General features: G+C 38.2%; 1 protein-coding gene across 1 annotated transcript in view; it reads left to right on the top strand.

The window, feature by feature from the left end:
• LOC145304042 (uncharacterized) overlaps window positions 1–22,070 on the top strand; it is an 88,823-nt gene that overhangs the window by 53,921 nt on the left and 12,832 nt on the right. The window contains exons 31-57 of the mRNA XM_080145802.1: window positions 638–834; window positions 1,005–1,104; window positions 1,470–1,592; window positions 1,999–2,229; window positions 2,361–2,747; window positions 3,111–3,295; window positions 3,633–3,748; window positions 4,094–4,172; window positions 5,379–5,498; window positions 5,978–6,056; window positions 6,370–6,568; window positions 6,971–7,039; window positions 7,272–7,433; window positions 7,764–7,839; window positions 8,240–8,314; window positions 8,825–9,087; window positions 9,695–9,849; window positions 10,360–10,420; window positions 12,007–12,113; window positions 12,318–12,496; window positions 12,851–12,951; window positions 13,524–13,762; window positions 13,920–14,009; window positions 14,413–14,497; window positions 15,030–15,107; window positions 15,589–15,703; window positions 16,338–16,447. Coding sequence (XP_080001928.1) covers window positions 638–834; window positions 1,005–1,104; window positions 1,470–1,592; window positions 1,999–2,229; window positions 2,361–2,747; window positions 3,111–3,295; window positions 3,633–3,748; window positions 4,094–4,172; window positions 5,379–5,498; window positions 5,978–6,056; window positions 6,370–6,568; window positions 6,971–7,039; window positions 7,272–7,433; window positions 7,764–7,839; window positions 8,240–8,314; window positions 8,825–9,087; window positions 9,695–9,849; window positions 10,360–10,420; window positions 12,007–12,113; window positions 12,318–12,496; window positions 12,851–12,951; window positions 13,524–13,762; window positions 13,920–14,009; window positions 14,413–14,497; window positions 15,030–15,107; window positions 15,589–15,703; window positions 16,338–16,447 — 3,781 coding nt within the window. The remainder of the gene's footprint in view (window positions 1–637; window positions 835–1,004; window positions 1,105–1,469; window positions 1,593–1,998; window positions 2,230–2,360; window positions 2,748–3,110; window positions 3,296–3,632; window positions 3,749–4,093; window positions 4,173–5,378; window positions 5,499–5,977; window positions 6,057–6,369; window positions 6,569–6,970; window positions 7,040–7,271; window positions 7,434–7,763; window positions 7,840–8,239; window positions 8,315–8,824; window positions 9,088–9,694; window positions 9,850–10,359; window positions 10,421–12,006; window positions 12,114–12,317; window positions 12,497–12,850; window positions 12,952–13,523; window positions 13,763–13,919; window positions 14,010–14,412; window positions 14,498–15,029; window positions 15,108–15,588; window positions 15,704–16,337; window positions 16,448–22,070) is intronic.

Raw genomic sequence — 22,070 nt, 5'->3', positions numbered from 1 at the left:
TGATTTATTACTTTATAAAAAAAAAACTGGCGGCTATGCCCCTACTGGCCTCTTAGGGCACTTGAGGAAAAGGGAGTTGACAACTCCAAGTTAAAAAATTTGGGGGGTGGTAATCTCTTTAGGTGGGATTTCTCTTGGGAGGGTTGTGGTACTCTCCCCCAAAAAGTTATAAAACTTTCCTGGACATATGAGAAGTTACCCTGTAAAGGAGAACCATATCGGTTTAACGGTTAGCAAGATACTTCGCTACAAACAGACATACAAACATCATGTTTCTTTATATTAAGGACTTGTGGTTACACCCTATCCTCCCCCCTAGAGGCCTGTAGGGGCACTTGAGGAGTAGGTAGTTGAATTGGACAACCCATTTATTTATTTTAGATTTAAAAAGAAAGAGTAAAAATGAATTTGGGGGAGGGGATTTTTTAAGGGTGATTTCTCTTGGGAGGGTGGTGGTACCCTCCCCAAAATAGTTATAAACCTTCACATGACCTATGAGAAGCTATCCTGTGAAGGAGAACTATATCGGTTCTGCGGTTAGCGAGATACTTTGCTACAGACAGACATACAGACAAACATCCTGTTTCTTTATTATATGGATTCACCATATTTAAAAATTATAATTTTACCTGTTTAGGTCGTAGTCCTCGTGGAGGTGGAACTGGAGATTTTGACCTGCAGGACGACGAGGATCCGCCAGTGTCAGCTGGAAGCAGTGTCCACCTGCAGGTGGCCACAGGACACCATCAACACTCACCTGGCACGAGGCGGAGGCAAAGCACTGCCAGGTCGCTCACTAGGTCTCTGTCGGAGGGTTCTTCGGATGGTGTACAGGTGGGGTTTTGTTTAATGTTTTATTAGAATTGCATCTATGTATACATATGGAAGTACAAAAATAATCGGTGGAAAAGTTTGAACACTGTTCGTTTGTACCAACCAATCAAGGTTTGATAAAAGTACCCAAAGTTTTTAAGCCAGCCATATTAAAAGTTATACCTGTTTAGGCTGAGATAAGAGCAGAGGAAACTAACCCACCACCGGAATTAGTTGCTCTCGCTTCTGTAGAGGATGAAATTGAAATATCCAACTCTGCCTCTGTTACAGGTAGAGTCATTTTTTTCTGGTATTTTGTAAAATTATTGAACAGCTGTATCCCTAATTTGATCGTTGGTCCATGTTTTATGTTTGTTTACAAAAAGAAAACGGGTGATTTCCCTCAAAAGGCCTATTGATCACTGAAAAAAAAACCTTAAAATATATTGGTAATAAGTATTTTACAGAACTAAATTCATAGAAAAATCACCCATAGAAAACCCTCCCCTCACTTCTTTTTAAAACTAAAATTAATAATACTGGTGGGATTTTATCTTCCTCTTGTGCCGCTAGTCATCTGGGGGTGTAGCCACTAGTAATTCATATTTAATTAGTTTAATTTTAGTTTCAATGCAAATAAAAAATAACATTTTTAGGACCTGTTACTGAGAATGTTAACATCCTTGATGAAGATAGTCATGAGATGCATGCTGAAGGAGATGCTCAAGATGAATCTTCTCGGCTGAGAGTGAATCCTGAGCTGAGTATGTATCCAACAGGTATTGTTTAGGTTGCTAATAAAGTCCTCAGATATTGGTCAATACATTCCTCCATGGTGAAGGGAGGTGATGGGTAAATTCAGTAAGGGGAAGCTGAGGGGAAATATGGTATCATTATATTAGCCAGCCGGTAGAAACATTTTATCATGATATGCGAGAATCTCTCGAAATATTCACGTATTCTTAATATCCATTGTTGCTGAGCTAATAAGATTCAGGCCTAGCTATTCTAACAATCAATTCAACAAAAAATCGCGGAACTTTTAAAGTAAGGTGGAAGTATATTTTGTTTTTCCTTTTAGGAAGAGGGGTGGGTAAAAAGGGGAAGGGGTTTGTGGGGAAATTTTCCTCTATAATTGTTTGTCAGAATCACATTCCCTTTTCCTCAATAAGATTAAAATCCTAGGTGCTAGAATGTCAATTTTGGACTCTGATGACGATGCTGACATGGAGCAGAGTCTCACAGAACAGAGAAACCTTCAACAGAGACTGGAAGAAAGAAACCTTCAGCAGAGCCTGGAAGAAAGGCACAACCTTGAGGAACAACAGCAGAGTCTAGAAGAGAGTCATAGCCTTGCTGATGACCAGCCAAGGGGAAGGATTGTAGATGTTCCCCTTTCTGCTATTCAATCATTAGGTAAAGCTTTAGTTTTACCAGGGAGGGAAGGGGACATTGGGCTGTTTGTCTGCTAGAATTTTTTATTAAAGTTTAACGGATCAACTAGATTTACTATAGGTATCAATTATCTTTAATTTATATCTTTTTAGATCATGAAGACATAATGCAACCAGCACAAACAGACCTTAATAATGAAGATAGTAGTAATCAAGTAGTGGCCAATAACAGTGACAATCTTTCTAATACCAGAACTACAATTAATGATAACTTTGATTATACCAATAATATGCATTTTGATAACAATGGTGATATGAATAATAGTGATACTAATGACATATCTGTCAACAATGCAGAAAATCCGCCAATTGTAAATAATGCAGAAAATCTTGGAATGCTTGATGTAGAAAATGCGCCAAGGTTATCAATATTATCAAGAGTGTCAACAGCAAGAGTGTCAGCACCCACATCAATATTGTTTAGTGATGCCCCTGTGCCTTCTTCTAGTATCCTAACCTCTGCTTCTAGTGCTTCTTTAGGTAAGAATTAGCGGCTATGCTCCTATAGAGGCCTCTTGGGGGCACTTGAGGTGGTGGGGGTTTTATATAAGATTTAAAAAAAGAAAAAGTAAAAAATGATTTTGGGGGGTCAAATTTTTTCTAGTGGCGATTTCTCTTTGGTTATTGGTGGTACCCTCCACATATTTTTGGTTAGGCTGATTAAGGTTATGATTAAATCTATGCTGTTTTTTGTGTGAATGATTTTGTGTAACTTACCAGAGAGGGAGGGAACATGGATTGCTTATCACACTAGTATCAAAAAATTATATAATAACGTTTTCTTTTGGGGATGTTCATAACTTCATATTCAATTTATCTGCCATTGTCTTATCCCTTTTTTAGATTTATCAAATTCCTGTGACTCTGCCAAATCATCTGGAACTCAACCTGGTGATAAAAGATCAGCTTCTGTAATTACAAGTACATCAGCTGCCAACAGCTTAGCAGCTGCTCAGAGTTCAGCAGCCGCTAGTGTTGCAAGTTCGAGTACAACTGATGTGCCAATGGATTTTGCTAGTAATTCAGGAAATGGTCACTTTTTTGAAAGTTTGTAGTTCTAATTTTTTTTGTTGAAATTATCATTGTGTTATATTTAAACCTAGGTAATTAAAAAGGTTTCCTAATCTTTCAAACAGTGGAGTGCACGGCGATTCACCAGAAAGTATAAAAACCTTGAGGGGGTGCAAAAGGCAAGGCAGTCCTTTCAAATTTGAGGTTTAATGAGGATGTTGACACCCTACAAAATGTCAACCCCCCTTTTGCACGCCACAGCTTTCAAATTTTATTTAAACATTGAACATTTTATAACTATTAAAAGAAAAGAAAAACTTAAAACTTTCAAAAAAGTAATTTGGATTTTTAGGAGAGACAGCTCTTGCTTCAAATAGTAGCTTAGAATCATTACCAACAGTTGTAACAGCTTCAGAAGCTGCTATAGCGGCTTCAGCTGCCGTGACAGCTTCTACTTCCTCTTTAGCAAGGAAAACATTTGTTTAAAAGTTCTAAACTTTTTATAAAAATTGAAGTAATCAGTGCAATTGGGTTTTTGTTTTATTGTTCATTACTTTAGGTCAGGTTAGGGTTAGTTTATATTGGGTATTGGATAGCTCTGCAGGGTTAGGGCACCCCGCAAGGGTTATGCACAAAAAAATCTACCATTTCCCCTTATTTTTAATTTTTCTATAATAAAAGAATTGGAGTTTCAGTATTTTAGAGAAAGGTTTAATACCTAAACGAGTAAGAATGACAATTGGAGGTACAAAATTACATATTAGTCATATACAACAAAGTTATTATTAAAATAAACAAATGTTTCTCCTGAGCAGACCTGATCCTGTTTATCCAAGTAGACGACAACATGGTCTGGATATTTCTATTCTAGCCAGACATATCGAACATATGCAGGTAAGCTTTATATAGATGCCTGGATGGTTTTAGGCTATTTTATGGGTCTCCATAGCTAGATTCTAGAGGTGCAAAAGAGTTACAACTAGTGCATCTTTGACTAAAGCAAAGTATTTGATATGTATATAGTCAGATTCAACGAACATATGCAGAATATCTTTTAGAGGTCTATTAAAGGGTTGTACATTAAAATTAATCCTTATAAAATAGTAAGGCTTTTTTGGTCTGTTCAAGATCTTGCTAAGCACTGAACTAAATAAGGTCTCCATTTAGGGAAGCTTCACATTAAGAGATATAAGTTTTCCGGAATTTTAATGTAGGGAGTAGATTTGAAATCTGCATCAAATTTTAAGGATTTTTTATAAAATTCGTTTTTTGTATAATTCTTTATCTAAAAGCGGAAATACATTTTAAGTTAATTAATTTTGACCAATAGGATTGGTGGATTTTAAACTACCTGCGCTCTAATTGGTTGAATGATGTACGACATCCAATCAGAGCGCAGATTTTTTAAATCCACCAATCACGGATGCCAAAATTAATTAACTTAATTTGTATTTCCGCTTTTAGATAAAGAATTATACAAAAAACTAATTTTATAAAAAATCCTTAAAATTTGATGCAGATTTCAAATCTCCTCCCTACATTAAAATTCCGGAAAACTTATATCTCTTACTTCACATAGAATAGGTTTTAAATTCGATAAATAAAAAAAAAAATATTTAATGTATCTTTGACTAGAACAAAGTCCTATTTGATATCATTGAACCTACGCAGATTAGCTTTTATAAGAAAAGAATGGGTTGTAATTTTTTTATATATTGAAATTACAATTAGTGTATCTTTGAGAAGCTTTACTGTAAATGAGATAAATATTTATTGGTTAAGCTACACACAGACAAACATCCTTTTACTTTTATATAAGGATATCATAGAAATGTATTATATTAACAGAGAAATAATTTTTTTTGATTTAGTCCATTTCGTGCCAACGCCTCTTTATGTGCGTTTGTCGTATTTTCACAGTAGCTTTAGATAGGTTATTTTAGGTAATTGCCCAGCAGGGTTAGGCAATTGGCCCCGCAAGGTTAGAGCCCCCCACAGGAGCTAGAAATAAGAGAAAACCTACTGTGAAAATATGACAAAACAATCCTTAAGAGGCATTGTCACGAAAGGGATTATATTATATCCTTTTATTTAATTTAGTCCATCTGTCGGGAGAGCTTGGAGAACCTCCCCCAGTCCAGACAGAGAAGACAGGTTATCAGGCTCCAGGGGATCCGCAGGATGCTGGAGGACCTACACAGGCAGATAAGAAATCTTCAGGTAAATTTTTCAGCTCCTTGATTTGTAGATTCCTAACTTCCTACAAATCTCCCTCTATACAACCTTAGGGAATCTCAGGGAAGGTTGCGTGATTATAATCAGACAAATTGCGACAGCATTTGTCAACCGAGTGAAGAGTCTATGGGGTGACTTTAACTCGGTTTCTCTCAACCATAGCGTAGCGCGTTATTCACTACTCTATGGGGAACCCATCTTTTTGTCTAATAAGTTTTTGTCATTTGTACGGCCATATTGACTTCCATAATATGGTATAATATGTGGCTTATTGTATAAAGTTTTCTATGGTGACGAAGTATTATGGCGACTATTTGACATCTTGAGTAACTTTAGCGGATTTTTAAAATGTTCTCAGATAAATTTAAAGTCTTTAAGAATGTAACGAAATGGTAGCGCGTCTCTAGGGGTAGTACAAGAATTGTAACTTATCTTTTCATATGACAGCTAATATTTTTTTATAGTCCACTGTGGATAGTGCCGTAGCCTCGACTTCTGGAGCTGATACCAGCAGTACCAGCACTAATACGGAGCCTCAACCAGGTAATCTTAACATCCATCATACAACCAACCCTTTATGGTACGAAATTTATACTTATAATAAGTTGCATAAAGATGGAATTCAAATATTTGGTAAGAAAGGGCAGGGGGATGCCTCCTGTTCTTCCGCCCGTAACGGATAGCTTCAATCGTTAATTTAGGCAAATTAAATTGTTCTATCGGTAACAAACTTGGCATGATAATTACTGTAACAGTTTGGTACATAATTATAACATTTTTATCGCAAGTCTTATCATATATGGCAGGACAAAAATAAATAGTGAATTAAAATTTTTATGTAAACTAATGTGTTAAGGACCCTCGAGCAGTGTCGACAACCTAAACCGGTTACCTCCGATGACCGCCCCTGTGCGCCACTCTGGCATACCGTCACGTTTGCGCCTGCGCAGACGTTCAGGAACGGTGCGCAGTGACGTCATCGGCACTGGCGCATTTTCTTCGGCGGTAACGGCGGGAACAAATACGCCCGGAGGCGTTCTGGCTAATAGACATAGGTAATTATTATATATCATTAGCGAAGCTACTCTATAATTGTGACATGGCCGTACGTTACTCAAAGCTTCATTTTAAGCAGTTTCATTTTACGGAAAAAATATACACAGCTCTTGTATTGGAATCCAAATTTGTTAGCAATATCCCTGTAAACTAAAGTTTACCACAAATTTTAATTTTATGGTTTATGTTATTGATTAAGTTAAAAAAATGGATATGGGGGGGGGGGGGCTCTGAATTCCACATGTCGATGATAGGGCTAAACATTTAAATTTCTAGCGGAAAACAACAGTAATGTACCATCGTTTATTTAATTTAAGCGAGTTTGGTACCGAAGCATTATAGAACACATTTGCGCGTTAGAAATTTACGAACAAATCATTTACTTTTTAAAATGCTTTTAGGTTGACCCGCGCAGTGAGCCGACTCCATGCAACTGTACGAGCTATGGACCTTACCTATGACCTCTCCAGGTAAAAATATTTTTCATAATTTCAGTTTAGGAAAATATGAAAATCCCCAAAAATGTAATTTTATACCTATCAAAATTTAATTAAATTCTACCTCTTAATACCATTGTCTAAGATAGAAGTTGTTTATTGGCTTTTAGCTTTTTAAAAATGTTTTTAAGTGTACTTATGAACTTATATAAAATAAAAGCCTTTTTCCTTCTCCTAAATCAATAAAAAAATTTTGTTTATTTAGACGTGCAAGCAATACAGTAAGTGAGCATCTAACCGAAGCCTCGCAGTCTGTTCTTGAGCGTCATGAGCGCAACAGCCAGCGTCAGGCGCAACAAGCAGCGGCGGCGGCTGCCGTGTCAACCTCCCAACAGCAGTTGGCAGCTGCTAGCGGCTCTTCTAGCAGGTAAACAAAGTTGTCTAATAGTTTAGTCATTGAACCCTCATTAAGAGCTACGTTTTTAGATATATGTAGTCTATAGTCCCTTTCGTGACAACGTCTCTTAAGGGGCCGTTTTGTCGCTTTTCACAGTAGATTTTCTCATATTTCTAGCACCTGCTGGGGGCTCTTACCCTGCGGGGTAAATTGCCTAACCCTGCGGGACAATCACCTAACCTAAAATATGACCTATCAAAAGCTTCTGTGATAATACTACGAAACGCCTCTTAAGAAGGGTTGTCACGGAAGGGACTTTACCCCAAAGTTGTTCTTGTTCAAATGAATTCTTTAATTAAGGTCTAATGGGCGTCAACTCCGAGCTGATGATCGTCCAATACATCCTGATGTACTAAGGACATATGAAGAAATAAGGAAATTATAAATTTTTAAATAGTCAGTTCAAACTCTCATATAGGTCTAGAGAGTTTCAACCTCATTAGTTTTACTTTTTTTCACCCAATCATCATGACAAGAATTTTAATTTGTAGGTTAAAATTAACTACCTAACCAATCAAATTCAATAAAAATCTCCAAAATTTTAGAACCATGTTATCTTATTTGTTGGCTTTAAAAATTTGGGTGCTTTTTTAAAATTTTTATTGGTTGGTTCAAAATTAGCAGTGTCCAAATCTTTCAACCAATAGTTTAATCTACAGACGGGATAATTTTTCTTTTATCATTATTGGGGATGCATATCATTTTACATTCCATTGTCTTATCCCTTAAGGTCCCCGAGTTGAATATATTTTTGAAATAAATAATAAAAACGCAGGGAGAGCTATCAACAAGAGGAACGAGAACAGATAGAGGACCTGGTCAGAAGGAACTATAGCAATATTGATCCTGAGGTACGTGACGTACAATTTGTTCAATCCCTGCTCTTATTATGATTTTCTCATGGACGTCTAAGCTTTTTTTAAGGTGGTGGGAAAATGAGGGGCTTCACTGGTTTGAGGGGGATAATCTAATGTATTTTTTTTTAATTTTGAGGTGGTTAAATGAGAGGCTTTAAAGTTTAATGGAGTAAACAAGACGACGTCTTTGCATTTCTTAAAAATCAGGCCTATGAAATCTTAGTCTGAAGTTCCCGTATTCATATATCACCCTCCCCTCCCCCTTTGTGGCTGGGGGTTCAAGTTTTTATTTGTAAGGAGGGATTAAAATGAGGGTTTTCAAAGGTTTTTTTGTTGGGGGATGGGTAATCTAATGCTCATTTTCAAAATATTTAAGGTGGTAAACAATCCTTTAACCAACCTCCCCCTTTGGACGTCCTTGGCGCTGAATTAACATTGACCTTAAATTGGGAGCATTGTACTTTTTGAGCAAATTTCCCCCTAGTAATTATTATCCATTTTTAGCTTAGAGAATCTGTGATGGAGCACTTGGGCGAGGATGCGAGACGACGGCTGGAAAGCAGCCAAGCCTCACATGCCGGCAGCAGTCAGGCTGCCAGCAGCAGCAGCGTCCTCCAGGCTGGTCAGAGCACTCTGGAGGCAATGACTGTGGCCGCTAGTTCTAGTATTTTCACCAGCAGTCCTGCGGCTAGTGCTAGGTCCTCCAGCTCCAGAAGAGAGTTTGATATTCCAGAACTTTTTGATTCTCCTGTCACTCAAACTGCAAGGTAAAGGTTGATCAGGGAGGACGGGGACATTGGGCTGTTTATTTTACTAGTCCCTGAAGCTTTATAATGTTATATTATTCGTTGCCTTACCAACTTTGGGGACTTTTATGAATTTTGATTGGTTGGATTATGAAGTTTAGGTAGAGTTTCAACCTAATTGTAATCTACATAAGGGGTAATTTTGTGTATCATCATTAATCTTTTTTTCCTGAATCATTATGATTATGAACTGACAGACAAACTAAGTTATAAAGCAAGTTTTTTAATGAAGGAAGTATTATCAACTGGGAGGGATGAAAGATTTGACTGTAAATTACACTGGAACCCAAAGTTTTGTAATTCTAACCAAGTTGGCTCCAAAACTTTGGGTACTTCAATTTGATGTTATTGGTAGGTTCATAGAAGTATTTTCAAATTTTTTAAAGTATTCCAGTAATTTCCACCAGATAAATAAAATTTTCTATCGCCTTAAGGACGGAAGGACCGACGACTCGATTTCTAGAGTTAGTGCTCATTTATGAAAAGAAATATAAATGAAAGTATATAACCCTTTTTTTTTAAAATTCATATATATAGAGTTTTCAAAATATTGTTTTTTACATTATAGGGATGGACTGCGAAGCATATCTCAGCGGTTAGAACGGCTGTTGCGACAACGTCGGGAGGCGAATGAATCAGCGGCTGTTGCCGCAATTACCGCCGACGCCTCAAGAACTGTTCTGGACCTGACGGCTGGTTCGTCAAGAAGTGTTCAAACGTCAGGTAGTTGAATGCTTTAATTTTAACTTGTTTGTTTTATTGTAGATAATATTTGGGTATAGTCTCTTTCGTGGCAACACCTCTTATGGGGCGTTTCGTCGTATTTTATAGGTTAAGTTGGGTTAGGTGAATGCCTCGTAGGGGCTAGAAATTGGGGAAAAGCTACTGTGAAATTTCGAGAGAGAAAAAACGCCCCTTAAGAGGCGTAGCCACGAAAGGGACTATACCCCAACATCTGTATTTTTGTAACGTTATTGGGGAAATATAATTTTCTCGTCTGTTTATTAAGATGGACTACTGATTTTTTATTGTGAAGATACATCCTCAAAATCATGCTACAAAAATTTTTTTTATACATATTTATATACCTATGCAAAGTTGCCTTTTCAAAATTCAATTTGTCCCTTTTGAATCTTAATGATATATTTGATAAACTATTATTTTAATTTTCCCTTCAAAAATTTTAGCATGTTATTGTTGCGCTAACTGAAATTATAATTTCTGTATCTTTAGATTCTGGTGATACGTTATCAACCTCGAGGTCAACTTCAGCCCAGCGGGCCTCAACACTCAGGTAAGGTTAGGGTAGACAATGGGCTATAGATTATACCCACTGGCCCACACTCTTAAAAAAATACTAAAATTGGAAATGACATTAGGGGGTTTCTGTAAATTTATAGTTACGAGTAAAAGATATAGAATTTAAGGGGGGAAGGGGGTTATTTTAATGCAACCATCTCATAATCAATGAGTAAATTAAATGGCACTTAGAATTCGAATTTCGATCTAAAATTTTGCATGAATATTCCTTGATGGGTCTATTTTCTCTAAATCGAACAAAAATTGGAAAAATAGCGGCTGGCGGCTCAGCCGATTTTGCCTTTTTTTTGGCTATATTAAGAGCAAATAAGTCACGAAACCTATCTCCACATAATCGTCTTTCATAAACCTTATCAAACGTTTCTAGCCGGTAGCTGTTGGTACTAGAAATTTAACATGAATTAAACCACAAACATGTTTTAAAAAGTTGATTCCTACGTTTTTAATTCTGAATTTGCCCTGAAAATAGGCAAAACGGCTGAGCCGCCAGACGTTACTTTTCCAAGTTTTTGTTCGATTTAGGGAAAATAGACCTACCAAGGATTACTCATGAAAAATTTCAGATCGTAATTCGAATTCTAAGTGCCATTTAATAAAAGTTGGAAAAGTAACGACTGGCGGCTCAGCCGTTTAGCCGTTTTTTGCCTATTTTCACATATTTTTGGTTTAATTCATGTTAAATGATAGCAATAACCATTTTTTATATTTCAAGTACCAACAGCTACCGGCTAGAACCGTTTGATAAGGTTTTTGAGCCACAAAATGTATTATGTGGAGATAGGTTTCGTGACTAATTTGCTGTTAAGATATCAAAAAAATTGCAAAACGGCTGAGCCGTTAGCCGTTACTTTTCCAATTTTTTGTTCGATTTAGGGAAAATAGACCTACCAAGGATTACTCATGAAAAATTTCAGATCGAAACTCGAATTCTAAGTGCCATTTAATCATTGATTACGAGATGGTTGCATTAACCCCCCGGGCCCCCCCCCCCCACCCCTTATATTTGCCCCACTTTTAATAATTTTCATTGGATGAATTATACATAATGTAATAATGTAAACTAATATTTGTTTGTAGGGATAGCCTGTTAACCCCTGCAGGGCCTGGCCTAAGTGAGTCCAGTACGCCTAAACTAATATTTAAATTGTAGGGATAGTCTGGCTAGCCTGTTAACCCCTGCGGGGCCTGGCCTGAGTGAGTCTAGTACGCCTAAACTAATATTTAAATTGTAGGGATAGTCTGGCTAACTTGTTAACCCCTGCAGGGCCTGGCCTAAGTGAGTCTAGTACGCCTAAACTAATATTTACCTTGTAGGGATAGTCTGGCTATCCTGTTAACCCCTGCGGGGCCTGGCCTGAGTGAGTCTAGTACGCCTAAACCAATATTTACCTTGTAGGGATAGTCTGGCTAGCCTGTTAACCCCTGCGGGGCCTGGCCTGAGTGAGTCCAGTACACCTAAACTAATATTTATCTTGTAGGGATAGTCTGGCTAGCCTGTTAACCCCTGCGGGGCCTGGCCTGAGTGAGTCTAGTACGCCTAAACTAATATTTACCTTGTAGGGATAGTCTGGCTAGCCTGTTAACCCCTGCGGGGCCTGGCCTGAGTGAGTCCAGTACACCTTCAGATTCAGAAGAAGAATCTTTTTTGATAGACCCAAACTCTTCAGGTAATGGATTTATTATTACATGGATCTTACACCAGATTATTATATACTCTAATAAAGGGAAACTTGTAGCTTGCCAAAATAATTATCCACTCAATTTACCCCATCCCCTGCTATTTTTGACTCTTTTCTCAATAATATTCAAGTACTTTTTTTAACAAGCATTTTTAAAGATACAAAAAAATTATAATATGTATTTTTTATCAGGATCATTTCTATCCGACACCTCCTCCCATTTTCTGCGGAACTCTCCGCTGCGGTCGAGTTTCGGCAGTTCCAGTCGGTTGCGCCATCGTCACCGCCGTGTTTTTCCGTCTGATTTTTCACCGCTCTCCGGCTCCAGCGGACTGCGCGGTTCTAGTGGTATTGGAGACAGCAGTCGCTCGGTGAGTTTATTTTAGATTTGTTAAGTAGTTTGAAATAGAAAATGTAAAGGAGTAGGTACCATATTGGTTCAGTGGTTAGCAAGAAATTTCGATACACATATTCAGACAGAGACAGACACACATTCTGTTACTTTAAACAATGATAAAGCTACATCTATCCTCGGGGCCAACTAAACTGATAATGAACCTATTATTACTTGAATAAGATATAGTATTAACTCAAATAAGTGAATCTTGTAGCTGACTATAATAACAATCCCCCCTTTCCTTCAACTGGATGAACGAACTGGTTAACGCCCCTAGAGGCTAGGGGCAAAGCCGCTATTTAATAAAGTGATGTATGTGTACGTGTAGGTTGATCAGGGACCAGGATTATCAGATGGATGGCTGGGATCTGGAACTTCTGGAGTGTCTTCCCCAAGGGAGTCACATTCACTCAGGAACCATATGAGAAGGTAAGGGAGGTTTCCAGTATGGCTTTGAAACTGATTAATATCCGCTGGATAAAAACCGGTTATGAGCCATACTGAAAAGTCATCTATAGCATCGTATTATAGATAATTTTACACGAATATTAAAATAAAAATCATAGAATTAATACCAATAAATCTTATAATTTTCACTTTTAATATCCGCGGAAAGCTGTCTGTAATACATATTAAACTAATGTGGTATTTTCCCACAATATGCCTACATGTGGTACCTCGGGGCGACCCAGTATCTAATATTACCTAACCTAACAGGATTAATAAACAAAATAAAAATAATATATTACTTTTATATTTGTTTCCAAAAAAAGAGGTTCACTTTGAGAGAAATTGCTATGTTTTTTGTAACCCTAAAGTAAAATAGAACGTGATTGATAAACCTATTTTATTACATCTATATAATATCATATGTATTTAATAAAAAAAACCACATTACACACTAAATTATCATTGCAGGTAATGTGATTTCACCAAATGCTTCATTTGTGAATTATCCCTAAAAACTAAAAATTTAATTGTAACTTTTTTTGTTACTTCAGAATAAACAACTTACGTGCTGTGATGGAACTAAGACTGGAAAACCGCCTTCCGCCGTTGAGCAACCTTATTCTGCGGCGGTTGCACCGCCGTCTGCAGGGTAGCTTTCCCACGCTGGAGGCCATGGCAGCCGAGGCCAGCGACACTGAGCGGTCAGCTGCCAGCCGCAGCTACAGACAGGGCATCAGAGAGATTATGGATCAGTTGTCTATAGATCAACATGAAGCTGAAAATAATCTTGGTAAGCTTCCATTTTTTCCCCCTATACCTAATCATAATCAAGAATGACTAAATCTTTTTTTAAAAATTTTAAAAACTATAATTTAAATCCCCCGCCCCCCTTAAGTGCCTTTAGGGGTTTTTACACTATTTTTTACTAAAATCAAATGCTATGTTAGGTCTGGACGCTGGATTAGGTGGAGCTGGTAGCGGGGTCCACATCCCAACCTATGATCCCCTCGGGTTCCGCAGGGTTGGCAGTGGCTCAGGTAACATATTTAGGTTAGGTTATTGGCCCTGCGGGGTTAGAGCCCTTTTCTCGGGCTAGAAATAGGAGAAAAGCTACTGTGAAAATAAGACGAAACCCGCTACTTCGTTTTCTTTCCACAATCCAAAATTTATACATAACAAGAAATGATTATAAGAAAACAAAATACGGTATAATTACCATTCAAAATGAAGGATTTGCCTACTTAAATTAGTTTTTAATACCAACGCCTTTTTAAATAAACAAAATCTGTTTCTCATTTTTCCAACAATTGAATTATAGAATTAATGTAATGTAACTAATGACCTCTAAAAAATTGTGTCTGTTGTAAACATTATTAAATTGAAATAGGATCAAAAAAACTTCAATATATTAATGGTAAGAGGAATATGTAAAATATTTAGGTCTGTCTGCAGCTATGGGTTCTAATCCTAGAAGTTACAGCCCTGCCTCTCCCTTTAGCAGGCAGGATAGAGTCAGACTTAGCAGGTATTGTCTCTCAATCCACATATTATTATTAGTTTTCCTTTAATCTTATAAAGTAATAATTACAGCTGGCTAAAATGACAATACAAATCATCCATCCCCTTCCCTTCTACTTGAGGAACGATTTGACTAATGGTCCATCATAGCATCCAAAATTGCCAAAAAAAAGTTTACCTGTCAACATATCCACGTATTATTATAAATCCATTGAGAGGGGGGGGGGGGGTGAAAATTCCCGATTCGTTGAGGAGGGGGTAGCTTTCGCATAATTCTGTAACGGAGTGAGTTTTATGACTTTAAAATAGGAGTAGAACTTCAAATTTTTATGCTCTAATATGGTACATTATAGGACTGGGAAGAAACGGCGGCAAAACCGCCGCTACCGCCGAAATCTGGTATATCCCGCCAAATTTAGCGTTTTACTCCTGTTTTAAAGTCTTTAGACACACATTTTTAAGAGAAATAAGCAGAAAAATAACACCCTTTCATGCTAACTGCGCTATTTATAGACATAAATATCCTTGTTTTTTTTTAGAATGAGATTTACAACATCCCAGAGGTTTAATGATAGACCGAGAAGCACTAGTTCTTATTCTTCTAATGTTACTTACAGGTATATTTAACGTCTCTACGCGTAACTGGTTCTTGTAGCACTTAGTTCTTACTCTTCTAATGTTACTTACAGGTATATTTAATATCTCTACTGGTTCTTGTATTACTTAGTTCTTATTCTTCTAATGTTACTTATAGGTATATTTAATATCTCTACGCTTAACTGGTTCTTGTAGCACTTAGTTCTTATTCTTGCAATGTTACACATAAGTATTTTCAATATGATATCTCTACGCTTAATTTATTTAATGATCTTACCAGAAGTAAAAGAATATATCAAAATATTTTTACTACCTACCCATCAAAGATTCTATTAAAAAGAACATGTCTGTACATCTGGCTGAAAATATCTCCTTCTGTAACGCTAAATAGAATAAAGATAAAAAATTACATCTCTCTGGTTCATATTTTATATTCAGTCTTTTCAGTAGAAATCAGAGATAAGACAATGGACGCAAAAATAATCTTTCTATAATTTGTAGGATTCAAACCTGGGACTTCTGGGGAGCCGGTATACCTGACATATGCGAGGTGGACAAGAATATTGTTGTCAAGGAGGCCAGAATTCATAATGATGCTTGTGTTGATATCTCACAGGTAGGTCACATGACTTGTCACACACACACACACATGATATGATTCATTATGATGCTTGTGTTGATATCTCACAGGTAGGTCACATGACTTGTCACACACACTTTTAAAAGTCTTTAGTATGACGCAGTGTAGTCTTGACTCGAACCCGACAGCAAGCAGTCACGCTATACTTTAATCTACAAGGGTTTCCCATTCAATAGTGGTTAGCGCCCTACGCTCTAGTCAGGAAAAACTTTGTTGACAAATGCTGTCGCAATTTGTCAAATTATAACCACGCAACCTTCCCTTGTAAGGAGGGAGATTTGTAGGTCGTTAGGATTCTACCTATCAAGCAACTGTAACCATGAGAGTGTATGAGAGTGTAATTAATAAGGGTGGCTTAATATAGAACACCTGCCAAAACTCTAGGCCAGTGTGATTGCGGGCCAGCTTGTAATGTAACATAGAATACAGTCAGCTGAGTGTGAAGCTTACCAATCGTAAGATTGGCCAAAAGATTCTCATCTCCAATCTCCGTGTGCATCTGAATCCTAAATTAAGAGAATCAGGGCTACGTACAGTACATACATACATACACACATCATTTAAACTAATTCCGTGGATTAATTCCATTGCGATGATTATTTTTTCGTAGGATGGTTGTCAGCTAGTAACCCTTGCCCCGTGCAACCTACCCATGACCACCATAGTTGGGCTCTACAGCCTAGAGAAACGGAACCTTGGCCAGGTTTTGGCTACATACAGGTTAGACTTTTTTTCTGAGGGGGGGGGGATAAACTGTGATGAAAGAAATTTAGTAAAAGGGGGATGTGGAAAATAACCATTTGGGCAGGGGGGGGGGGGTTTACTCGAGAACCCTTAGAGCTAGAGGGAGCTAATTTTGGATATAAGCTTCTATGGGGCCAAAGTTACTTTTAAAATTATCGTCGACCCCCCACCCCCCCCCCAAAAAATTTTTTTTTTTTTTTGGGGGGGGGGCGGGTGGATTATACTATAGGATGTTTCTCATAAACGACTTGAGATAAATGGAGCAAACCTTGGGATACAAGTTTTGTAGGCCTATATTTGATTTTAAAATTATCGTTGACCACCCACCCACCCCAAAACCCCTAATTTGGGGGGGGGGGGGGGGGCGGATGAATTATACTATAGGGTGTTTCTCATAAACGACTTGAGATAAATGGAGCAAACCTTAGGATACAAGTTTTGTAGGCCTATATTTGATTTTAGAATTTTCGTTGACCACCCTACCACCCCAAAACCCCTAATTTGGGGGGGGGGGGGGGCGGGTGAATTTTACTATAGGGTGTTTCTCATAAACGACTTGAGATAAATGGAGCAAACCTTAGGATACAAGTTTTGTAGGCCTATATTTGATTTTATAATTATCGTTGACCACCCACTCACCCCCAAACCCCTAATTTTTTTTTTTTGGGGGGGGGGCGGGTGGATTATACTATAGGGTGTTTCTCATAAACGACTTGCAGCAATTTTATTTTGGGTGCTACTCCCTTAGTTTTAGAGATAATTGGATTAAATCTTTTGGGCTGGGTCACTAATTACCCCAACTATTGGTATCTTTAAAAAAACGGCTGCGAGACCGCCGCTCCCGCCGCCCGCCGCCATTTACCGCTGCCACCAAAAAAAAATTTTTATTGCATTTCTCGCTGAATTAGGCAATTTGGAATCATTTGAGACCATGTTATTTTTTTTTTAAATTTTTCGCCTAACAAGCAACCTTGCTGGGGATTTAGTCATTTTTTTCAAATTCTCGAAAAAAATAACATGGTCTCAAATGATTCCAAATTGCCTAATTCGGCGAGAAATGCAATAAAAAAATTTTTTTATGGCGGCTGTAAACGGCTGCGGGCGGCGGGAGCGGCGGTCTCGCCGCCGTTTTTTTAAAAAGATACCAATAGTTGGGGTAATTAGTGACCCAGCCCAAAAGATTTCATCCAATTATCTCTAAAACTAAGGGAGTAGCACCCAAAATAAAAGTCGAAACAAAATTGTAAGTAAAGGGGGGGGGGGGGAAATGTGGTGACTCGTCACACGACATACCAGCAATTTTATTTTGGGTGCTACGACCTTAGTTTTAGTGATAATTGGATGAAATCTTTTGAGCTGGGTCACTAATTACCCTAACTACTGGTATCTTTAAAAAAAACGGCTGCGTGACCGCTGCTCCCGCTGCCATTTACCGCCGCCACAAAAAAAATTTTTTTTATTGCATTTCTCGCCGAATTAGGCAAATTTGGAATCATTTGGAGACCATGTTATTTTTTTCGAGAATTTGAAAAAAATGACTTAATCCCCCGCAGGGTTGCTTGTAAGGCAAAAAAATTTAGAAAAAAATAACATGGTCTCAAATGATTCCAAATTGTCTAATTCAGCGAGAAATGCAATTTTTCGCCTCACAAGCAACCCTGTGGGGGATTTAGTCATTTTTTTCAAATTCTTAAAAAAAAATAACATGGTCTCAAATTATTCCAAATTGCCTAATTCAGCGAGAAATGCAATAAAAAATTTTTTTGTGGCGGCCCAAAAGATTTCATCCAATTATCTCTAAAACTAAGGGAGTAGCACCCAAAATAAAAGTCGAAACAAAATTGTAAATAAAGGGGAGGGGGGGGAAATGTGGTGACTCGTCACACGACATACCAGCAATTTTATTTTGGGTGCTACGACCTTAGTTTTAGAGATAATTAAATGAAATCTTTTGGGCTGGGTCACTAATTACCCTAACTACTGGTATCTTTAAAAAAAAACGGCTGCGTGACCGCCGCTCCCGCCGCCCCCCACCATTTACCGCCGCCACAAAAAATTTCTTTAAAAATATCTTTAAAAAAAACGGCTGCGAGACCGCCGCTCCCGCCGCCATTTACCGCCGCCACCAACAAAAATTTTTTTATTGCATTTCTCGCCGCATTAGGCAATTTGGAATCATTTGAGACCATGTTATTTTTTTCGAAAATTTTTTGCCTTACAAGCAACCCTGCGGGGATTTAGTCATTTTTTTCAAATTCTTGAAAAAAATAACATGGTCTCAAATGATTCCTAATTGCCTAATTCGGCGAGAAATGCAATAAAAAATTTTTTTTGGTGGCGGCGGTAAATGGCGACGGGCGGCGGGAGCGGCGGTCCCGCCGCCGTTTTTTTTAAAGATACCAATAGTTGGGGTAATTAGTGACCCAGCCCAAAAGATTTCATCCAATTATCTCTAAAACTAAGGGAGTAGCACCCAAAATAAAATTGCTGGTATGTCATGTGACAAGTCACCACATTCCCCCCCCCCCTTTACTTACATTTTTGTTTTGCCTTTTATTTTGGGTGCTACTCCCTTAGTTTTAGAGATAAATGGATGAAATCTTTTGGGCTGGGTCACTAATTACCCCAACTATTGGTATCTTTTAAAAAAAAACGGCGGCTGGACCGCCGCTCCCGCCGCCCGCCGCTGTTTACAGCTGCCACCAAAAAAAATTTTTTTTATTGCATTTCTCGCCGAATTAGGCAATTTGGAATCATTTGAGACCTTGTTATTTTTTTTGAGAATTTGAAAAAATGACTAAATCCCCGCAGGGTTGCTTGTAAGGCAAAAAATTTTTGAAAAAAATAACATGGTCTCAAATAGTTCCAAATTGCCTAATTCGGCGAGAAATGCAATAAAAAAAAATTTTTGGTGGCGGCGGTAAATGGCGGCGGGATCGGCGGTCTCGCAGCCATTTTTTTTAAAGATACCAGTAGTTTGGGTAATTAGTGACCCACCCCAAAAGATTTCATCCAATTATCTCTAAAACTAAGGTCGTAGCACCCAAAATAAAATTGTTGGTATGTCGTGTGACGGGGGGGGGGCGGGTGGATTATACTATAGGGTGTTTCTCATAAACGACTTGCAGCAATTTTATTTTGGGTGCTACTCCCTTAGTTTTAGAGATAATTGGATTAAATCTTTTGGGCTGGGTCACAAATTACCCCAACTAATGGTATCTAATTCAGCGAGAAATGCAATAAAAAAATTTTTGTTGGTGGCGGCGGTAAATGGCGGCGGGAGCGGCGGTCTCGCAGCCGTTTTTTTTAAAGATACCATTAGTTGGGGTAATTTGTGACCCAGCCCAAAAGATTTCATCCAATTTTCTCTAAAACTAAGGGAGTAGCACCCAAAATAAAAGTCGAAACAAAATTGTAAGTAAAGGGGGGGGGGGAAATGTGGTGACTCATCACACGTAGTTGGGGTAATTAGTGACCCAGCCCAAAAGACTTCATCCAATTATCACTAAAACTAAGGTCGTAGCACCCAAAATAAAATTGCTGGTATGTCGTGTGACAAGTCACCACATTTCCCCCCCCCCCCCCTTTACTTACAATTTTGTTTCGACTTTTATTTTGGGTGCTACTCCCTTAGTTTTAGAGATAATTGGATGAAATCTTTTGGGCTGGGTCACTAATTACCCCAACTATTGGTATCTTTTTAAAAAAAACGGCGGCGGGACCGCCGCCCGCAGCCGTTTACAGCCGCCACAAAAAAAAATTTTTATTGCATTTCTCGCCGAATTAGGCAATTTGGAATCATTTGAGACCATGTTATTTTTTTCGAGAATTTGAAAAAATGACTAAATCCCCTGCAGTGTTGCTTGTAAGGCGAAAAATTTTTGAAAAAAATAACATGGTCTCAAATGATTTCAAATTGCCTAATTCAGCGAGAAATGCAATAAAAAAAAATTTTTTGGTGGCGGCGGTAAATGGCGGCGGGAGCGGCGGTCACGGCACCCAAAATAAAATTGCTGGTATGTCGTGTGACGAGTCACCACATTCCCCCCCCCCCCCTTTACTTACAATTTTGTTTCGACTTTTATTTTGGGTGCTACTTCCTTAGTTTTAGAGATAATTGGATGAAATCTTTTTGGCTGCGTCACTAATTACCCCAACTATTGGTATCTTTAATAAAAAAACGGCGGCGGGACTGCCGCTCCCGCCGCCCGCCGCCGTTTTCAGCTGCCACAAAAAAATTTTTTATTGCATTTCTCGCTGAATTAGGCAATTTGGAATCATTTGAGACCATGTTATTTTTTTCGAGAATTTGAAAAAAATGACTAAATCCCCCACAGGGTTGCTTGTAAGGCGAAAAATTTTTGAAAAAAATAACATGGTCTCAAATGATTCCAAATTGCCTAATTCGGCGAGAAATGCAATAAAAAAAAAAAAAATTTTGTGGCGGCGGTAAATGGCGGCGGGAGCGGCGGTCACGCAGCCGTTTTTTTTTAAAGATACCAGTAGTTGGGGTAATTAGTGACCCAGCCCAAAAGATTTCATCCAATTATCTCTAAAACTAAGGTCGTAGCACCCAAAATAAAATTGCTTGTATGTCGTGTGAGGAGTCTCCACATTTCCCCCCCCCCCCCCCTTTACTTACAATTTTGTTTCGACTTTTATTTTGGGTGCTTCTCCCTTAGTTTTAGAGATAATTGGATGAAATCTTTTGGGCTGGGTCACTAATTACCCCAACTATTGGTATCTTTTTAAAAAAACGGCGGCGGGATCGCCGCTCCCGCTGCCCGCAGCCGTTTACAGCTGCCACAAAAAAAAAAAAAAATTTATTGCATTTCTCGCTGAATTAGGCAATTTGGAATCATTTGAGACCATGTTATTTTTTTCGAGAATTTGAAAAAATGACTAAATCCCCCGCAGGGTTGCTTGTAAGGCGAAAAATTTTAGAAAAAAATAACATGGTCTCAAATGATTCCAAATTGCCTAATTCAGGGAGAAATGCAATAAAAAAAAATATTTTTGGTGGCGGCGGTAAATGGCGGCGGGCGGCGGGAGCGGCGGTCTCGCAGCCGTTTTTTTTAAAGATACCAATAGTTGGGGTAATTAGTGACCCAGCCCAAAAGATTTCATCCAATTATCTCTAAAACTAAGGGAGTAGCACCCAAAATAAAATTGCTGCAAGTCGTTTATGAGAAACACCCTATATTATATAATCCACCCGCCCCCCCCCCCAAAAAAAAAAGATTAGGGGTTTGGGGATGAGTGGGTGGTCAACAATAATTATAAAATCAAATATAGGCCTACAAAACTTGTATCCTAAGGTTTGCTCCATTTATCTCAAGTCGTTTATGAGAAACACCCTATAGTATAATTCACCCGCCCCCCCCCCCCCCCCCCAAATTAGGGGTTTTTGGGGTGGGTGGGTGGTCAACGAAAATTCTAAAATCAAAGATAGGCCTACAAAACTTGTATCCTAAGGTTTGCTCCATTTATCTCAAGTTGTTTATGAGAAACACCCTATAGTATAATCCACCCGCCCCCCCCCCCCAAAAAAAAAAAGATTAGGGGTTTGGGGATGAGTGGGTGGTCAACAATAATTATA

This window comes from Acartia tonsa, chromosome 13 (assembly GCF_053477335.1).
Source record: "Acartia tonsa isolate MP-2025a chromosome 13, ASM5347733v1, whole genome shotgun sequence".
Classification (NCBI taxonomy): Eukaryota; Metazoa; Arthropoda; class Copepoda; order Calanoida; family Acartiidae; genus Acartia; species Acartia tonsa.
The sequence above is the reverse complement of the archived record's forward strand: the minus strand, read 5'-3'. Positions and strand labels throughout refer to the sequence as shown.